Raw genomic sequence first — 20,481 nt, 5'->3', positions numbered from 1 at the left:
ATTTTTCTTTTTTTTTTTTTTTTTGAGATGGAATTTCACTTGTTTCCCAGGCTGGAGCTACTCAGGAGGCTGAGGCAGGAAAACTGCTTGAACGCAGGACGTGGAGGTTGCAGTTGAGCCAAGATCACACCACTGCACTCCAGCCTGGGTAAGTTATACTCAGTCTCAAAACAAATGAAAAAACCCAATATTGATAGAATATTCAACTATACTCTAGACTCTGGACTTTCAGATTTCATGTTTTTCCACTTAACAACGTTTTATTTCCAGGGTACCCCACTGCATTTATTAGTAGTTGTCCTGTATCCTTAGTCTTCTGCCATCCATGATTACTTCTCAGCCTGTTTTTCTATGACCTGGAAATTTTGAAGAATACTCTTCACATATTCCAAATGTCTTTTTCTCATTAGATTCAGGTTACAGGTTTTTGGAAATCATAGAAGTACAGTACACTTCACATCGTATCAGGGGGTACACATCACTGGTGATATTAACATTGATCACTTGGGTAAGTCTGCCAAGTTTCTCCACTGCAAAGTTACTCTTTTCCCTATATACTCTTTTCTTCAGGAGTCACTAAATCTTGCCCATGTTCTTAAGCTTCACTCTGTGAAAGGGTAAGTATCTACATATATTTGGAAATCTTTAAGGAAATTCTTCTCCCTGTGGGAGACTTTTAAAAGTCTTTGGTTTTTCAATAGCTCCTGAGTTCAAATAATCTTCCTGCCTCAGCTTTCTGAAGAGCTGGAACCACAGGTCTATGCCACCATGGCTGCCTCAACTTTTGTTTTTTTAAAAAAATCTTTTGGAAGGCTGAGGGGGGTGGAGGTCAGGAGTTCAAGACCAGCCTGGCCAAGATGGTGAAACCCCATCTCTACTAAAAATACAAAAATTAGCCGGGAGAGGTGGGGGACTCTGTCTCTCAAAAAAAGAAAAAAACAAAAACAAAAACAAACAAAAAAACTTCATAAGCCTGAGTCACTTTTCTAACAAAAAGAACCAAAGACACGTGATTTAAAAAAAAAAAAAAAATTCAGCCAAGTATTAGGCAGTTCTGTGCAAGACAGTCAAGACACTGGGTATTTGGGATCTTTTTTATTTTTATACACATGACAAGATTTTACATCAAGAATAGTCAGTTAAATAGTACAAATTTACATTCATGAGGAATGTTAAAAAAAATTCAACTAAAAAACCCACTTCTTCCTGTGACCCATAATCCCACATTTTACAGTGCAGGGGAGAAAGGGACTGGTGGGGGGCATCCAAAACAAGTCTCTCCCAAAAGAAATGACTTCAAAGTCCCTCTCCACACAGGATCCAAACGGTGAGAGTATAATTTACAATTCATCTTTTTCAACTGTAGATTCCTGTTAAAAAAAAAAAAAAAACCCAGACGATATTAAAAGCAGAGAAAAATACCCCTAGCTCACAGAAGGTTCATGCATGAAAGATGCGATTTAAATGCTCAGTCTGACTTCTGTAAGTTACACAGTCCTAACTTTGTCAGAACTAAAACTCTGCCTAACTTTGTAAGAACTGAAAATGCAAGTCACATTCTTGATTTGCTATACCTTTGCTGTTTCTTGTTCTTCTTCATCTGTTCCTGCATCCATTTCTTCGTCTTCATCTTGCTCTGTGTCTTCTGTTGTGTCTTCTGTTGTCTCTTCAGGTTCTTCTTCGGGTTCTTCTTCCACCTAAATGCAAGATTTATGGGCCCATTAATGCTGTGGATTTATTGCCACTTTGCTCATTTCAATGTATAAAATCATAATTAATGTCATGTCTATTTATTCAGAACCAGAGAGTAAATCCTCTAACTAGAATGAATAGTCAAGCTAATGAAGGGAGGCAGGCAAAAAGGAAAGAGGACATAGGAGGACTTAGTATCTAGTGCAGTGTCCAACACTAGAGGGATTCAAACACTCAATACAATTATTTCAAAAGGTAGAAATTAGGCAAATGTCTCAAAGCTACATCCTTCAATCATGAGAAGCCTATTCTGAAAGAGCAGACACGAAGAAAGCCAGCCAGCCTCCATGGAAAGGTTGGGGATACAAACCTTTGCATCAGGGTCAATGTTCAAACTGAGGCGAAGCATTCTTTCTATTCTATCTCCATATGCTTTAGTGTCTGGTAAAAGATATCCTGACCGAAGTGTTGCTGTTTCAAATAAAACCACAGCAAGATCCAAAACTGTTTTATCATCTTCATCTTCCTGAGATGCAAGAAGATACACCAGATTAATATTAAAAGATACAAAGTATTTAAATCAAAAGACAAGCAAGAAGACTCCTGTAACACTACCTTAATTCGTCGAAGCATGTCTCTGATCAGCGGGTGTCTGGGATTAATTTCAAATGTTTTCTTCTGACTTGCATAGTAACTGTTAAGGGATAAGAATGAACATTAACAAAACTTATCCAATTGTAGGGTTCATTTCCCTTACTCTTTCATAATTACAGAGAACAACTTTTGGTAAAAAAATAAAAATGTACTATTGACACTTTACCACCACAGGTTTGAATTTTGAGGGTCCACTTATATGCTAGTTTTTCCCCAGTAAATACAGCCCACCCTCCATGTCTGCAGATTCAACAACCAAACTTGGATAGAAAATACTGTATTCTTGGGATGTGGAATCCACACATACAGAACTCCAGCTCTTCATATACACGGGTTCCACAAGGCAGACTGGGGGACTAGAATATGTGTGTGGATTTTGGCAGGGGTCCTAGAACCAATCCCCCTTGTACACCTAGGGACAACTGTACTTTTCCGGTCCACTTTATCTGCAGAGTCAACCGAGCTTGGATTAAAAAATATTAGAAAGGACAAAACAAAAAATAACCCAACACAGTATAATAGCTATTTATATAGCACTTACATTGCATTAGGTGTTAATCTACAGATTAAAGTATATGAGAAGATGTGCCTAGGTTATATGCAAATACAACGTGACTTTATGAGACTTGACTATGTGTGGATTTTGGTATCCATGGATGTCCTGGAACCAATACCCCAGGATACAAAGGGATGACTGCATTATTTCCTTAGATTTTGTGGAGATAGGGCATCATTATATTGCATAGGCTGGTCTTGAACTCACGGCCTCAAGTGATCTTCTCACCTCAGCCTCCCAGAGTATTGGGATTATACATGTGAGCCATGTGCCCAGCCTGTATTGCTCCCTTTTAACGGGGAGGCAGGCAGGGGGCGAGTGGACATGGTTAGATAAAAATGAAAGGAATTATTTATTGATGAGTCCAAAGTACCTAAGAGCACGCCTGAACGGATGAACTGATTTAATGTCCTGTTTGTTCCCTCTTATTCTTACTCTCATAATTGTAGCTCTGCCTCCCAGAGTTCAGAAAAATCTATATAGTCTCTGGGTGCTGCTCCAATAATAATACCTTCTCTATAATGCCTTCACCAATATGATTCTAAGAAAAATTAACTTTTTATCTGAACTCAGTTCCAAATGCGTTTTGAATATACCTTCAAAATACTTAGCATTTTACTGTTCATTGTGATTATTCTCTCTTCTCTAGTTTAAAGCTCTGAGGACACGGAGGAACCACATCTGTCCCTATCCTGGTGTACCCATTATCGATGTAGAGCTTGGATTATAACTTGATTTGCCTTTTTTTTTTAGAGACGGGATCTGGCTTTGTTACCCAGAATAGAGCTAAAGTGCAGGGCCATTACAGCACACTACAGTATTGAAGTCCTGGGATCAATTGATCCTCTTGCCTCAGCCTCCTGAGTATTGGGGACAACAGGAGTAAGTCACCAACCATGCCTAGCTTTGATCTGTCATTTTCACCAGTCTGAAGTTACAAAAGACAGGAGTTATATCTACCTGTGACACAGTAAGTGTTCATATTTGTTGAATGAAAAGTAACTTCCCGTTAATTATTTCCTGAAATTCATAGGTGAACATGTTTTAAATGGCCCGTGTACTGCTGCAATGGGATATCAGATAAACAGAACACTATTCTCTACATGAAATTTATAGTCAAGACATAAGACATATATGAATTTTGGAATTATGACAACAATGGAAACTACGTTTATGAGAAAAGGCTTTAAGAAGAAGAATCCTTAAACTAGGCCTTGGGGAAAAAAGGATGATGACTAGATAGCATATCAGAAACACACCCAGGTGAAAGTGAATAAAAGCAGGGAAGAAGTCATTTTCAAGGTCATTGCTGTGAAATTAAAACATAAACATAAAATACTATATTTCTTGAAAATAAAAGTTACCAAAGACTCATTAAACCTCCAGGTATAGGCCCTTGAGCTGAAATATTGTTAATTCACAGGTCGTGTACTATTTACTTTAAGAGACATTCTGTCTGGGTACCTATAATTTAATGCTTGGGGTGTGGAGGACATGATTTGAAATGAATAACTCAATTGAGAAATGTCATTAACCTCATGTGCAACTATTACATTTGAAAATGTAAAATAGCTCCTCTTTCCCTAAGCGGCCTGAGGTAATCTGTGAAAATGGTTCGCTATTCACTTGATCCGGAGAACCCCACAAAGTCATGCAAATCAAGAGGTTCCAATCTTCGTGTTCACTTTAAGAACACACGTGAAACTGCCCAGGCCATCAAGGGTATGCATATACGAAAAGCCACGAAGTATCTGAAAGATGTCACTTTACAGAAACAGTGCGTACCATTCCGACGTTACAATGGTGGAGTTGGCAGGTGTGCCCAGGCCAAGCAGTGGGGCTGGACACAAGGCCGGTGGCCCAAAAAGAGTGCTGAATTTTTGCTGCACATGCTTAAAAATGCGGAGAGTAATGCTGAACTTAAGGGTTTAGATGTAGATTCTCTGGTCATTGAGCATATCCAAGTGAACAAAGCACCCAAGATGCGCCGCCGGACCTACAGAGCTCACGGTCGAATTAACCCGTACATGAGTTCTCCCTGCCACATTGAGATGATCCTTACTGAAAAGGAACAGATTGTTCCTAAACCAGAAGAGGAGGTTGCCCAGAAGAAGAAGATATCCCAGAAGAAACTGAAGAAACAAAAACTTATGGCACGGGAGTAAATTCAGCCTTAAAATAAATGCAACAAAAAGGAAAAAAAAAAATGTAAAATAAATTCAGATATGAGGCTAAGCATATAATCCAATGCAAAAGCAAAGACGATATGCAGCCAGGCACAGTGGCTCATGAATCCCTGCATTTGGAAGGCCGAGGTGGGCAGATTATTAGGTCAAGAGATTGAGACCATCCTGGCCAACATGGTGAAGTCCTGTCTCTACTGAAAATACAAAAATTAGCTGAGCATGGTGGCGCGTGCCTGTAGTCCCAGCTACTCGGGAGGCCAAGGCAGGAGAATCGCTTGAGCCCAGAAGGTAGAGGTTGCAGTGAGTTGAGATTGCACTGTTACACTCCAGCCTAGTGACAGTGAGACTCTGTCTCAAAAAAGAAAAAAAGAGACACTATGTATAACAGATTAAGAAAATCCCCATTTATATATCAAATACAATAAATATGATAAAGTCATGAGTCAAAGACCTTTTCCTTCTCAATCGAATGTAGGAGCAATCCCTTTGTAAATTTGTTGTCTACCTTCTAGTAGACAGGGGTAGACATTTAAGACAATTTTACTCTTTGTATTGAAGCTGGTATCATCTCCAAAAGGAAGAATGGGTAAGAGCCAACACCCTGGCAGGGACTTTCCCAAGGATGCTTACTTTGTAGAGATGTCCTTGCCCGTCTGGTACGCTTGTGCTTTCATGATTCTTTCCATGTTGCCAGACCATCCATACTGGCTGGCCACCAAAGCACACGGAGATTCTGTCAGGCGCTGAGACACCACAGCCTTTTCAATCTTAGGAAAAGAAATCAAGTCAGATATAAATTAATATCAACAGGTAAGGTCATTCAGCAATTGTATTTCAACTTTCTAGGACTTTATCACTTAAGATTGTCAACATCGAAGCAGGTCATAAAAACAGCTTTTCTTAAGGTTTAGGAGAATTTGTAGAAGACACTTATTTGATAATATGATTTTAGTCAGAAGGAACTAAACATCAGCTTTTAAAAATATGTAAAATTTAATCTATAAAAAGTTATTAACAAAGCAATATTAAACTACTGTCACAAGTTTTAAGCGTTCTCCCAATAATTTACATTAATTAAACGAAAATTTTACCATTCTAATGGTTACAAAGTAACCAGCTGCAGCTTAATTTGTTGACAAAATATCTTTCTCTTAAATGCAGATACTAATATTTTCACAATTTTAAATTTCCACAATACCTTGTCCTTAAGGGCTTTATCTTTCATCCAATTGAGCAGAGGCTCAAATTCTTTCTCAACTGCTTCGCGACTCTCCTTAGTTTTCTCACTTTCATCAAATTTCACTCCTTCCTTGGCAACATTCTGGAACCTCTTCCCATCAAACTCAGGAAGAGCCTGAATGCAGTATTCATCCACAGGTTCTGTGAGGTAAATAACTTCATAGCCCTTTTTCAGAAGTCGCTCAACAAATGGAGAAGATTCAGCCTACAAAATTAAGAGAAGTCAATGTTTTCCAGGTCTGGCCTTGGTGTATTGTTTATCTTAGCAGCTGCTATGTTCATACATTAGTAAAAACCCCATTTTACAGGTGAAGTAGGCTCAGTGAATGTAAATGACCTTCCCGTCAGTGACTGACCAGGACTTATAACTACTCAAGTTACACAATTAAGTTTTCCTTTTCTCCCCATCAAGAGTTGGCTGTAAATCCCCAGCTACATTCCAGAATGGCTGACAACACTTGGAGTTCATCTCACCTCTTTTCTGCTGGACCCAGCCATGAAGTAGATTTTGTCTTGTTTTTCCTTCATTCTTTCCACATACTGGTCTAAGCTAGTAATGTCAGTTGGATGATGAGAAGATTGGAACCTAAGAAGTTTAGCAAGACGTGTTCGATTTGAGTGGTCTTCAATCACACCAAGCTTGATGTTGGTACCAAATTCTTTCCAAAAAGTATCATTGTATTTCTCATCAGCAATCTTCTTGATCATGTCCAGAGTTTTACGAACAAGCTTCTTCCTAATCACCTAAACACAATGAATGAATAACTGATTAGAGAAGTTAATCTGAAAGTTTTGAGAATGTAAGGTACCCAGGGAGGAGTATGAAAGCTACAAAGATGGTATCATCATTGCCATTTGTTGAGGGGCAGGAAATGGTGAAGCACTCCCATTCATTCAGACTGGGCTGAAACTTAGCTGTCTGTGCAAATAGCCACAAGATTGCTTTAATGTTTATATTCTAACCCTAGGGCTCACTGATACTCTCTAGGATCTAAATGAAGTGAACAAATATGTTACTTTTAAATACTTTTAAAATCAAAAACTAAACATAAAAAACTAGGGAAAGGTTTAATGAAAGGCTTAATAAAAAAGGTGGCTAAGGGATAAAGTCTGTATGACAAAATGTTAATTGTGGACCACTCAGTGGGTCTATATGGATGTTCACTGCACAATTCTTTAATTTTTTCTAGATGTTTGAAACTTCATTGTTAAATGTTGGGAGAAAAATAATCAGATTCCTAGGACCTGATAAGCCCAGAATGAAAGTTCATCTGAAGATTCATGGACTAGACCCAAAATCTGGTTACTCTAAAAATGAAGCCTGCCCTCTGAACCCCAATCAAAAGGCGAAGTGGACAGTTTCTTCCTAGAGACACTTACCTTAAGCAGTTTATGTTGCTGAAGAGTCTCACGGGAAACATTCAAGGGGAGATCATCTGAGTCCACCTTCAGATGGCAAAACAAAGTTCAGTGAGCAATAAAACCATTGGAAGAAAGCAAAGCCAAACAAACACGCTACACTGCCAGACCCCCACAACAATGACCCCTTCTCCCAAACTTCAGATACTTACCACACCCTTGACAAAATTAAGGTACTTAGGCATCATATCATGGAAGTCGTCTGTGATGAACACACGGCGCACATAGAGCTAAAGAGACCAAAAAAAGGTCACTTTCTAAAAATTAGACTTTAAAATTTTAAACGCAGTTTATACGACTTAAAAACTCACCTTAATGTAATCACTCTTTTTAGATCCATATTCGTCAAATAGACCACGTGGAGCAGATGTGGGTACAAATAAAATTGATTTGAAGGTAACTTCCCCTTCAGCAGTAAAGTGAATATAAGCCATGGGGTCATCACTTTCCTGTGGAAAATTGGCATCTTAGTCATTCAAATAACACAGGAGAAAAGCAGTGTAAGAACTAAGAAATGTACTATGTCGTACACATTCAGTTTAGCAATTAACAAAAAATTTCCCTTACCCGCCCCTCCCCCCACCAAAAAAGAAGAGAAAGAAAAGGGTAGAGTGAAGAAATAAGTAGGACTGCAATTCTAATTCACTAGACATGGTTGTTTTGATAATGACTGTCAGTAACATTATTTCCTAAACTTGCAGAAGGATGGATGAGTTTATGTTTCCTACGTGTGAGAGAAGTGAATAGGAAAACCACCACCCTGCCTAAATGACAAAATTATATACAACACTTCAGTGTACCCTTGAACTACAGTAAGTAATCAAGGACATGTTTCTTCTATGGAACTTAGCTCTAGCAGTGGCCACAAAGATGTATGTAAATACCCGTAAAACAAAATCAGAAATTCTGTTGATTTGCATTAATGTATTACTGTACCACATATATGGCTGTTAAACACTTGAAATGTAGGTAGTTCAAATTCAGATGTGCTGTTAAGTGTAAAATACATTTTGACAGCATAGTACAAAATTTTTAAAAGGATGTAAAATGTCTCATTAGTTTTTGTATTGATTATATGTTGAAATAATACTATTTGGCATATGCTGGGTTAAATAAACTACATTATTAACACTCATGGTTCCCTTTTTTTTGTATGGCTTCTAAAAAATTTAGAATCTTATGTGTGGCTCACATTAATTATATTTTTCTTTTTTTTTAAAAAAAAAAAAAAAAAAAAAGAGGGGGTTTCACCATCTCAGCCAGGATGGTCTCGATTTCTTGACCTCGTGATCCACCCGCCTCGGCCTCCCAAAGTGCTGGGATTACAGGCTTGAGCCACCGCGCCCGGCCACATTAATTGTATTTCTAATACGGCTGCCTTAATATAAAATAAGTCGATAGACACTAAAACTTTAGAGTTTATGGGAATAAAAGTGAAGGAACAAGCAACAGTGTTTCAAGAGCTGAAATTTAAAGGCTATGGAATAGAGAAAACAACAAATACAGACACAGAATATGAAGTTTTATTTAGCTATGGGTAAGTCCATTAGCGCATTCTATTACTCATACCAAATGCTGCTGGGGAAACATTGACTTGAAACAACCTTAATGCTAGTTTTGCATTTTTAAGACTTTCAAGAAGGGATCCGTAAAAGAAAAAAAAAATAGGTAAGGAAACATAGGCGAAGGATCTCACAGTAAGTGTCTGATGTCGTAAGCAAGCTCTTTAAAGATTAAAGCCACTTAACATGATTTCATGTTTTACGGGTTTTGTGGTGGAAATCACACATCTACCTATGTAGGTGGTTCTTAATCTTTTTTTGTCACACAAAATCCTTGGCAAGCTGGTGAAGCCTACAGATGCCTTCTCAAAATAATTTTTTAAAAAATCACATATTACAAAATACACAGGAATAAAAAGGAAACCAATTCTGTTTAAACAGCCACAAAACTGTTTCAAACATTCTTGATTTTGTAATGTTTCACTATTACATTAACTACGAGCTAGGACTAAATGTAATAACTGCTGCAATTTTGAAGTAGTGATGAGCGTAATAATTCAATTTAAGTAAAAATGGTGTGTTCTGGAAACCAATTACTCTTAAATTCTCTACTGAGATGCCAATCTCAAAGCTTCATATAAAATTTAAATGATTAGGTCAATAAGCCAGAAATAGATATATTATAGCTGGCCTAAATTTTTTTGAATTTTCTCTCTGGGAAAAAACAGGAATGAACCATCTCATATTCATGGTAATATACCATATACAATTAAACTAAAAGGATGATATTTTGTCTACTCATTAATAACCAGAAGCTAGGGAATTATAAATATTTACCTTTGAAAATGATTTGTAGAAAGCTTTGTATTCATCTTCTTCTACTTCTTTTGATGGTCTCTGCCATATTGGTTTGATATCATTCATAAGTTCCCAGTCCCAAACAGTTTTTTCAACCTGAAGTTATTATAGTATTTGATTAGTCTCTCTTAGCACTCATCAAGATTATCCTAGCAGTAACCATGGCTTCAGATTTCAAAAGAATATATATGGAACCAGAGGCCTGGCGTGGTGGCTCACACCTGCAATTCTAGCACTTTGGGAGGCCAGGGGACTGTTTGAACACAGGAGTTCAAGACCAGTCGAGGCAACATAGCAAAACCTCCGTCTCTACAAAAAAATATTTAAAAATTAGCCAGTCATGTTGGTGTGTGCCTGTAGTCCTACCTACTTGGGAGGCTGAGGCAAAAGGACTGCTTAAGCTTAGGAGTTCAAGGTTGAAGGGAGCTATGATCATGCCACTGCACTCCAGACTAGGTGGCAGAGACTCTGTCTCCAGATTAAAGAAAAAAAAAGGCACCAAAAGATACCTGTTATCTAGTAAGTTTTCTGTCATCCCCCATCAAAAGCAAAGTATTTTTCTCAATATTTAATTCAAAAAGACAATTGTTAACTGATGAAAAGCCAACTAAATTTTTTTGTTATTTTTAACTAGCAAAAATTTTTCTTGAAAATAGTTGTTTTGAGATTAGAAGGAAATACATATTACATATTCCTATTTCATGACTTAAAGAATCCAACATTTTACAAAAATATTTCTTAACCACCACAACCAATACTTCTTACTCTGCTACCTAAGCAAGCCAGAACTATTTTTATAGTTAATCCCTACATCATAAAAGGACAAAAGAGGACTCAGAAAGCTTTTTAATATTTTAAAATTCCAAACATATAAGCCACCAGTCCTAGGCAATATATAAAAGTCAGAAAACTCTTCATAAAAATGACCTGGGTTTGATATTTAAAACCTTCTACAAGACAATGTACTCAACATACAAACATACGCCTTATTTTAAAAGCTGGCTCCATGGACTTAGCACCTGGAGAAAGTAGAACTTTAAGAACTGAAGCTGACCTCAAAAGAGCCAGTGTCTACTTGGGTTTTCCTGGTTTTGCCCATACATGTTAAATAGTATCTTACGCAGGGAGATGAAGCAGACTTTACCTTTTTAGTCTTTGGTTTCTTTTCTTCTTCTTCTTCCTCTACTGCAGCTTCATCATCAGATTCTTCTTTCTCTTCTTTTGCTGCTTCTTCTTCCTCCATAGGCTCCTCAACAGTTTCAGTCTGTTGAGATAAAAGGAGAATTATGGTTAAACTCATTTGTTTAACAATCCTGTCTACAGAATATGACATAACATGACAAAAAATAGGTCTTTGTAAGAAAACCCTGAGGGTATGTATCCTCAACTAATATACCACACTTTGCCTTCATTCTTTTTTTTTTTTTCTGAGACAAAGTCTCCCTTTGTCGCCCATGCTGGAATACAGTGGGGGCAATCTCAGCTCACCACAACCTCTATCTCCCAGGTTTAAGCGATTCTCCTGCGTCAGCCTCCCAAGTAGCTGGGACTACAGGCATGTGCCACCACACCCAGCTAACTTTTTTGTAGTTTTAGTAGAGACAGGGTTTTGCCATGTTGGCCAGGCTGGTCTCAAACTCCTGACCTGAGGTGATCCACGTGCCTTGGCCTCTCAAAGTGTTAGGATTACAGGCGTTAGCCACCGTGCACGGCCTGCCTTCATTCTTTTAGTGTTAAATATTTAAATATGTGCCAAGGTAATACATATATGTTTTTAATCAATATAGATTTACCTTGCTGCTCCATACATAAATAGGAAAGTTTATGAACTGTGAGTATTTTTTGACGAGATTTTTAATTGTATCCAATTCAAGGTAATCAGATGCTTCTTCTTTTAAGACAAGGCTGCAAGAAAAATTCGAAGTTTAGCAACATCTAACATTTAGGATATGAGATTATAAATTCATCTAAATACCATGGTAATAGCCAACAGTTCTGTGTAATCCAAGATGTCCTAATTATTCATGTTAACTCTCCATCACCAATAAGAGTTTGTGAGCTAAAATGTTAACACATATAGATATTCAGTAAAGAGAGGAATCTCCTCTACATTACCCGAAGTGGAGAATAACCGTAGAAAATGAAAATATTCCCAATCTTCTAAATAGATTGGTTTTTTTCATTTGTCAAGGTGAAAGAGCACTGAAAAATTCTGGAGAAAAATGGAATCATGCACTCTCATAGCTTTTACTGTTGTTCTAGAAACCTAATGATTATTGTAGATAACTATTCCTAATTAATAAAAACATTTGCCTTAAAAAAGCTAGAAAATTAATCTGGATAATTTATATCTCCACTATCCAAAATGGTAGCCACTGGGCACATGTGACTTATTTAAATAAAACACACAGTTCAGTTCCAGTCACATTGCTACATTCCAAGTACTCAACAGTCACATGTGGCTGGTGGCTGCCAAACTAGGAAGTCCACATATAGAACATTTCCACTATTACATAAAATTATACGGGGCAGTGTAGGGATTACAAGCTTGAGCCACTGTGCCCAAACCTACTCTTAAGCACAGTAGGTAGCCCACATCTTGATATTTGTGTTTCCAATTAAGTATGGGGAATGGCCTATCTGTGGTTCCCTCCCTGTCTCAAAAGGCTCATTAGTTTAGTGGTAACTGGCCAGTAAGTAGCCATGATATGATGACAAAGCCTAGTGAGTGACTAGGCTGCTGGTCTCAGGGCACATGTTCTAGTGATTTAGGGATTAAGAGTTCAGTTTTGGATGCAAGTAGAAGCTGCTGGGTAGATTATCTTAGGTAGAAGCATTTAAAAGGCACTTAAACACATGAACACGGAGCCCAGCAGTGAGACCTAGACAAGGGGTTGGCAAACTATAACTGTATAGCTGGCACCCACTGGAAATTTTACTGAGACACATCTTTTTTTGGTGAGGAGGGGGACGTGGGTCTCACTCTGACACCCAGCTGTGATCATGTACAGTGGTGTGGTCATGGCTCACTGCAGCCTTGACCTCCCAGACTCAAGCAATCATCCTACCTCAGCCTCCTGAGTAGCTGGGACTACAGGCATGCACCACCATGCCCAGCTAATTTTTGTATATATATATATATATATATATATATATATATTTATATTTTTTTTTTTTTTCGTAGAGATGGGATGCCACTTTGTTGCCCAGTCTGACCTCAAACTCCTGGGTTCAAGTGATCCTCCCATCTCAGCCTCCCAATGTGTTGAGATTACCGGCATGAGCCACCACACCTGGCTGGGACACATCCTTATGTATGGCCTATGACTGCTTTTAAGCTAAACAGAGATGGGACATGTGACAGACCATACAGCTCACAAGCTAAAAATATTTACTAGCTGGCTCTTTCTTTTTTGTTGCTGTTTTTTCTTTAATCTTTTTTTCTACTAGCTGGCTCTTCTAAGAAAAAGTTTGCTGACTCCTGATCTAGGCTAAGAATGTAACTCTGAGACCTAGAGATGGAACCTGAGGCCGTGGCAGTACATAAGACTACAAAAGGATCATATGGACAATGAGAAAAGGGCTGAAACTTAACTTGGAGAAAGTGCATATCAACATTTAAGAAGCGGGCAAAGGAAATTTTTAAAAAGATATGTATAGTCATGGAAACTAGGTACTGGATAGGTTGCATCTTACCTGCATGGAAGTGTACTGTTTATCCTCACTCATTCACACAAATAGCTGCCAATTAAGTGTTAGGCTCTGGGAATGGAGCTTCCAACAAAATGTTTGCCTTCCTAGAACTTATATCCAGAAAATTTCACCTGTTTCTTAGCAACCTGACATTAACACCTCTTGGGACATCACTTTCTTTCTGTAGGAATGATTTACCTATGCTTCTCTAACAGCTAGCACAGTGCTTTAAAAGAGAGGGCACTGGGGCATAACTCTTAGTGATGCCTCCAAATGAGACCTGGAGATATCAATGTTAGTAAGAAGGCAGGGAAAAGTAAATTGGGAACACAAGTTTCAAAGTACTAAAAGGCAGTCATCTAATTAGTCTTCATTAAAAGAACATATGTTGCAGTAAAAACAGGAAAGGTTACTTTCTAGGATGAAGAAAGTTTGTCACAATAAGTATGTACTTCTTTTCCTTAATGTTAAGAAAATTTAAAATTGAATTAAGAAAAAAAAAAAAGAAGCTGTAGGCACCTTCTGTTACTCAGCAGGAGTTGGCAAGCCAACTGACCTCTGAAATGAGGAATCCTTATCTCCAAGATGGTAAAATTTTAAAAAGTCAAAAAGCTGCCCTGCCTACGTCACAGTGCTACAAGCAATGAGAGCCAGTGTAGGGCACTGGCTCTGTTCTCATCTGTACAAACAACAGTTATTGGCTTAAAAGGAATCTTAGTTTTATTCTAGAGCTTTTACAACTTTCATGAACTTTAAGCCCTTTATCTCTACAAGCCAGCCCAGCCCTGGTTGCTACCACTCATCTTGAATATTTTCAATGGTTCCTCCAAAGAATCTCCCCTTGTCTAATCCTCGCCTCCTCCACACCACCCTGAGACTCTTAAATAAAAGTTCATCACGTTCTATCTGAAACGGCCACCAAGAAGAACTCTGTTCATCTAGTGAGCATGCTGTGCCTCCATGCCTTTATTCAGGATGCTCCACAGACAAACTACTCTTCTAACCTGGGAAACTGACCAACCCACACCTTCTCCGTAGGTATTTTCTACTTTATACCCTCCATATACAATAGCAATCACAAACCTTTGTGCCTGGCCCTTTGCAGGTCCTCAAATATTTCTTCAAGTGGTAACAGTTCTGTTTCCTCATTTCATAGGCAGAAAAATTAAAGCCCAGAATAAGTCATTTGCTCAGAGAGTGGAACTAGAGAGTCAAGATCCTCAGCATGACTATTAATTCTTATTAGGGATCAGTCATACTCACGTAATTGTCGTTCCCCGTCCTAGAGTGTTTCCTCTTGGGTCAGCAATTACAGAAAATTCATTGGAGTCGGACTCCCAGATGTGCTGGGTATCGTTGTTGTGTTTTGATGTGACTATAACCTTATCTGCTACAAGGAAGGCGGAATAGAAACCGACACCAAACTGGCCAATCAATTCAGAAGTTGACTGGCCATCTTCCTGTGCTTCAGTCATTTTGTTTAAAAACTCGCTTGTCCCAGATTTGGCTATGGTACCAAGGTTTTTAACCAGCTCTTCTCTGGTCATTCCTACACCAGTATCTGTGACATGCAGCAGGTTCTTCTCCTTATCACACTAAAAGCAAGACAAGAACCAGATAGTTGTATTTAATATTTACATTATGCCAAGCAAATATTGAGAAACTAACCAGAGCTTTGGGTCCCATCAATTCTAATACAGAAAACTAAACTGAGATATTTTCTTCTACATAGTTTTTTATGGCCTTTTCCGAAAGTGTACATCTTAAAGTAATTTATGTATTTGAGAAAGTATTAATATTAATGGGCAGACTGGCCTAAAAGTCAAAGGTTAGAGACTGACCTAAATCAAGTTACCTTTGAAGGAAAATAATTCAAGAAAAATATAATTTTATGTTTTGCCCATTTCTTTAATAGAAAACAAAACTTGAATGATTCCTCTATTTGGAATCTGTTATGGATCATTAATATTTTTCACTCTGGCTCTCTGCCTTCCAGGAATTTAGGAGGATTTTACTTTCTCCTAAATTTAAGAATGGCTAAGGCCATGTGACTAGTTCTGGCCAATGAGTTGTGAAGGAGAGCTCTGCTTTCAGGATGAACCATTAACTGTAATATAATAGTACGAGACCCTCTACGTTTGCTCTGCACCATGGCAACTGGCTACACTCCAATTGGCTGCGTGAGGATGAGGCACAGCAAAGGCCACAGGCAGCCTGTGATCGATGATTTAAGCCAGGGCCTGGCAATTTTTTTCTGTAAAGGGCCACACAGCAAATATTTTAGGCTTTGGGAGAATTATGTTTTCTGCTACAACAACTCAACTCTGCTGTTGAAGCACAGAAGCAGTCACAGATCATAAACAAATGGGCATGACTGCATTTCAATAAAACTGCTTATAAAAACAAATCAAGTCGGATGTGACCATAGTTTGCTGACTCTCAAGCCACTGAGACTTGGGAGATTTTTGTCACTGCAATATAATCTAGCCTGTCTTGACTAATATGGATTCTCTAAGAATTCCTTTTCCTTTAAAAGGAAGAAAACCTGCCTTACACTTACCTTAATTTTGACTGTTAGTTCCTCATTTCCAGAAAGAGCATTTTCATCAGTCAGTGATATTAGCCTTATTTTATCTAAAGCGTCAGAAGCATTTGAAATCAGTTCTCTTAGGAAAATCTAAATGGAAGCCAGAGGTAGTACACTTAGATTATCTTCAATATGCATTAAGACATTCAATTTTATGCCAAACCCATTTTATTTCTTTTCTGTACCTTATAAAAGCACTCTTTAAGGATTTAAGACTTCTTATGGTATAGGAGTGGCATTACTCTTTTGATTTAAAAAATAAAAAATGAAGCCTAGCTCCTTACACAAAGAACTGTGACAACTGTAAGGGATACATTAACTGGCATGGATAGTAACACTACTCACCTAACAGTGATCTGCAGGTATGCAATGCAAGAAGTTTAGTTTACGTGACTGCTCTTAGATTCACAACTTTTTTTTTTTTCTTAAGACAGAGCCTCGCTCTGTCGCCCAGGCTGGAGTGCACTGGTGTGATCTCGGCTCACTGCAACCTCCGCCTCCTGGGTTCAAGTGATTCTTCTGCCTCAGCCTCCCGAACAGCTGGGACTACAGGCATGCACTACCATGCCTGGCTAATTATCTTTTCTATTTTTAGTAGAGACAGAGTTTCACCGTGTTAGCCAGGTTGTTCTCGATCTCCTGATCTCGTGATAAGCCCACCTCGGCCTCCCAGTCTTGGGATTACAGGCCTGAGCCACCATGCCTGGCCTAGACTCACAACTATTATCAGGCCATGAACCTATTTGGAGGTAAAGAAAAAAGTACATGTCTGACACCCTCTTTCTCCCCAGATATCTACCAGCAATTCTTGGACTTATTAAGTATTTAAAGGTTGTTACTACTTACTTGGATACTACATTACTTTCAGAGTAATTTATGCAAATTTAAGTAAACAGGTATGCCAACATACAGAGGCAAAATACTCTAACCACATGTTGCTTACCTCTTTATTTTTATACAATGAATTGATGATCAGTTTCATCATTCTATTAACTTCAGCTTGGAAGGCAAACTTTTCCGACTTCTCTCTAAGTTCTCTTATTTGTGATGCATTTAATCCATCCAACTGAATAGCTTCTTCCTCTCTAAGGAAATCAGATAAGCAAATACAGCATGGCTTAGCTCCCTTCAAAACTAGAGGAACTATGATGAGAGCACAGTGGCCTCTGAATATTGTCTTGGGAGTTAAAATGGAAACCTTTATAAAATATTACTGATATACCATCTCATTATGTTAGCACAGCAGTAGGCTACCTTTAATATTGTATTGGAAATACTGGGTTCTTAAAATTGCCAGAAAAATAAATCCCAACTTTTCCTACTCATTTATCTTCCACAGTGAGGCCTTCAAAACTGTCATTAAGTCCCAAGAGGCCAAATTTTAAAATACTGTTCAACTGACAGAAACCCCATTTTTAAGCTTACGAGGTGTACACAGTTAATGAATACAAATCCAACTGAAAGTCTTTTCTAGTCTTACAAAGTTTATGGTGCTAGTATTCTGCAATATAGTTTTCAAAGGAATTCACTCAGTTTAATCACTCCTAGGTACAAGTTAGGAGGTATGTATGCACATAACTCACTAAGTATTAAATACAAGGGTGTTAGACTTTATCTGGACTTTTGGAGAAGAGATCCATAAGAAGTGACCATAACTCACAAGGTTCACAGGGCTTATCTGTGTAGGTAAGCTCAAATGAACACAAACCTCTGTACTACTTCATCATCCGTCCTTGAGCCTTCTCTACTTTTACCCAGATCCGCTTCTACTGTACCATCCACGTCAACTTCATCATCAGCTCTGACTGACCCTGAAGAAAGATTTAACACGGGAAAACTCTTCAACATTGCACTTCTTCAAGGAGGATGATCAAATACGGAAGGGTAGGGATTGCAAAATTCAGTTGGTAAATAAGGGAGGTGGGGATGAAAGAGTGCACATTCCCTGGCTTAAATATCCAAGGTAAAGCCAAGACAGCACATCTAAGTTCAGATGCTGAGGTGCCCCGTAGATTCTAAAATACGGAGGCAGCCACCACTTCTAAACAGCTTGTCTCCGATCCTTTATAAATAACGTTAAGCACACTGATGCCAGGCCTCTTTTACACCCACACGTGTTGCTCGTAGGCCGAGCCAAGTCCTCCCAACTCTCCAAGCCAAAACTTCGGCCTTCGTTATCACAGGTCAGAATACAAACAGGATTTATGCAACCTCTGGCGAGAGGAACTGAAATTGAGCCCAGAGGCATGAGAAGGGGGAGAAATGTGAAGAACCGAGCTCCACCAAAACCGAATCAAACACGCTGACACTGCCATTCCGCTGGCCCCAGGCCTCACGCTTCCGACGCCGACATCTAAGAAAGGACACGCGCTTGCGAGGAGTCGGAGTCTGGGGAATTCGGGGTCGGGAAAGCTGGGGTGGCCGAAGGTTGCGGTGGCTAAAAAAGTCCTTCGGGGTGGGGGGGACTCGCACAGTTCCCGGGGGAGCCCGAGCTCCAGTGAGGCCCCTCCCCGAGGTCGCTGAGACCTCCGGGAAAGACACTATTAGACCGGCAGGGAACTTCGATGATTCTATTCTTTTCTAATTCCAAAGGAAGAAGAGAATAAACGTAATCCCCTAGTCCTCTTTCGAGGAAAGGCGACGTCCCTTGGCCCATCGCAGGCCCTGGGATGCCCCCTCCGCCCAGGTTCAACGCCCCCAGAACCTTCGAGAAGCGGCCGCGCGTGTGGAGGGGGGGGCGTCTGCTCCTCCAGAATCACTCACCGAAGGTCAGCAGGACGCAGCAGAGGCCCAGCACCCACAGGGCCCTCATGGCGTGCGGCCGGTGAGTCTCAAGTCCCTTTCGATCGCAGGAGCCGCCTCCACCCCCCAACCGCGGAGCCAGATCCTCACACCTCTAGCCGTGCGGTCCGCCCACTACACCCCAAGCAGGTCGGGCCGCTTTTCACCCCCACTTCACGCGGGCGGGGGTTGGGACACACAAACCTACCAATCGCGCCGCACCACGCACCCACGGCACCCAATGGGGACTCGTGGGGGGGTCGGAAGTCCACCAATCGCAGCTGTCCAGGTGCGGTGACCGATGCCCAAAGCGTGGCTCCTTCCGATTAGTCAGGGTTTGCAGCTTTTCTCCAATCAAATGGCTCCGCGGGCCCCTCACACGTGGGACCGCCCCTTTGCCTGGGAGGCCTTGGCCTCTAAGGGAAACCGTCCAATGAACGTAGGCACAGAACACATCCATCCTTTTCGAGAGGTCGCGGCGGAACTACTTCCGGATCCTAGAGAGCGTTTATTCCGTGACCAGGGGAAACGGTAGTCGTGGCAACGTGTTCTTTACCCTTTCCCATCTACGCCTGGGGTTACGTTGGGAGTAATTCCAGCACGACTTTCGCGGCCAGCTTTCTTGTGTAGCGGCGCTTCTCAGACAGGAGAAACACACGAGAGAGACCGAAAATCCCTAGAACGCTTTCGGATGGTGGTGGTTAGAAACTACAGCTCCCGGCATGCAACAACTTAGGGGTGGGGGTACACTGCATTGAATGCTGGGAATCGTAGTCTTTGGTCTCTCTGGACCCGCTGCGTAGTTTGGCACTCTTTCATTTTCTCCCAAAATGTCGCCGTAGCCCTATCCTGCGTCATAGATTTTACATCTCGTTCTGATCACAGTAGTGATCTGTGGCTATTCCAGGAGTCTCCATTGTACACAGCTTTTAGAAGCGCGCTTGGAAAGCCGCCACGCCTCGGCCAAGGCCGCCCGGTTCTGGGGGGATCGGTCCGAGTCCCTCCGGCTCGAGAGCTCGCGTTTCCGAATCCGCCTACAAGTGCGTCACTCTGGCAGGCCGAACCTTTACCTCCTCTGCGCCTTTCCGCGGCCGGAATCCCCAGGCCTCCCTAATCTGGTTTGCAGAAGTGCGCGGTGGGGACCTCCCCGACCACCCTAGAGGTATCGCGAGCAGCTCTGAGGCTTTCAACTCCCCCATAAAATACAAAGGCTGCGGTGATCTGACGGTCTTAGAACCCCTGCTGTGAATCAGGTGGAGAGCGCGGTGGTAAAAGCGGGTTTAGCACAGAAAAGGAAAACCTTTCGTTTAACGA

The 20,481-nt window shown here is 40.2% G+C and overlaps 2 protein-coding genes across 2 annotated transcripts; one reads left to right on the top strand and one right to left on the bottom strand.

The window, feature by feature from the left end:
* Positions 1 to 1,080: 1,080 nt before the first annotated feature.
* HSP90B1 (heat shock protein 90 beta family member 1) lies at positions 1,081 to 19,375 on the bottom strand. The gene is made up of 18 exons (XM_032299583.1): positions 19,150 to 19,375; positions 18,095 to 18,197; positions 17,330 to 17,471; positions 16,360 to 16,476; positions 15,063 to 15,394; positions 11,900 to 12,011; positions 11,251 to 11,370; positions 10,086 to 10,202; positions 8,058 to 8,195; positions 7,899 to 7,976; positions 7,708 to 7,773; positions 6,802 to 7,071; positions 6,287 to 6,532; positions 5,719 to 5,855; positions 2,308 to 2,386; positions 2,063 to 2,218; positions 1,575 to 1,697; positions 1,081 to 1,370 (listed from the first exon to the last, which is right to left on the bottom strand). Exons 1-18 carry the CDS (start codon positions 19,196 to 19,198, stop codon positions 1,341 to 1,343), a joined length of 2,415 nt encoding a protein of 804 aa, XP_032155474.1. The 5' UTR covers positions 19,199 to 19,375; the 3' UTR covers positions 1,081 to 1,340.
* Positions 4,461 to 5,109, top strand: LOC116565775 (60S ribosomal protein L17). The gene has a single exon (XM_032299592.1). It carries the CDS (start codon positions 4,513 to 4,515, stop codon positions 5,065 to 5,067), a length of 555 nt encoding a protein of 184 aa, XP_032155483.1. The 5' UTR covers positions 4,461 to 4,512; the 3' UTR covers positions 5,068 to 5,109.
* Positions 19,376 to 20,481: the final 1,106 nt, after the last annotated feature.

The sequence above is a fragment of the Sapajus apella genome, unplaced genomic scaffold (assembly GCF_009761245.1).
Source record: "Sapajus apella isolate SASKATOON/1434 unplaced genomic scaffold, GSC_monkey_1.0 scaffold2, whole genome shotgun sequence".
Taxonomy (NCBI): Eukaryota; Metazoa; Chordata; class Mammalia; order Primates; family Cebidae; genus Sapajus; species Sapajus apella.
This window is presented reverse-complemented; position numbering and strand designations above follow the sequence as displayed.

Bases quoted from the DNA above. Each gene is read 5' to 3' on its own strand.
- HSP90B1 (XM_032299583.1), bottom strand. From the start codon at position 19,198: ATGAGGGCCCTGTGGGTGCTGGGCCTCTGCTGCGTCCTGCTGACCTTC. The intron at 10,203-11,250 runs GTAAAGTCTGCT...TAATAACTTCAG, and splicing joins AGAAACCAAAGACTAAAAAG to GTTGAAAAAACTGTTTGGGA. The intron at 1,371-1,574 runs GTATAGCAAATC...TTTTTTTAACAG, and splicing joins AAGAACAAGAAACAGCAAAG to GAATCTACAGTTGAAAAAGA.
- LOC116565775 (XM_032299592.1), top strand. From the start codon at position 4,513: ATGGTTCGCTATTCACTTGATCCGGAGAACCCCACAAAGTCATGCAAA.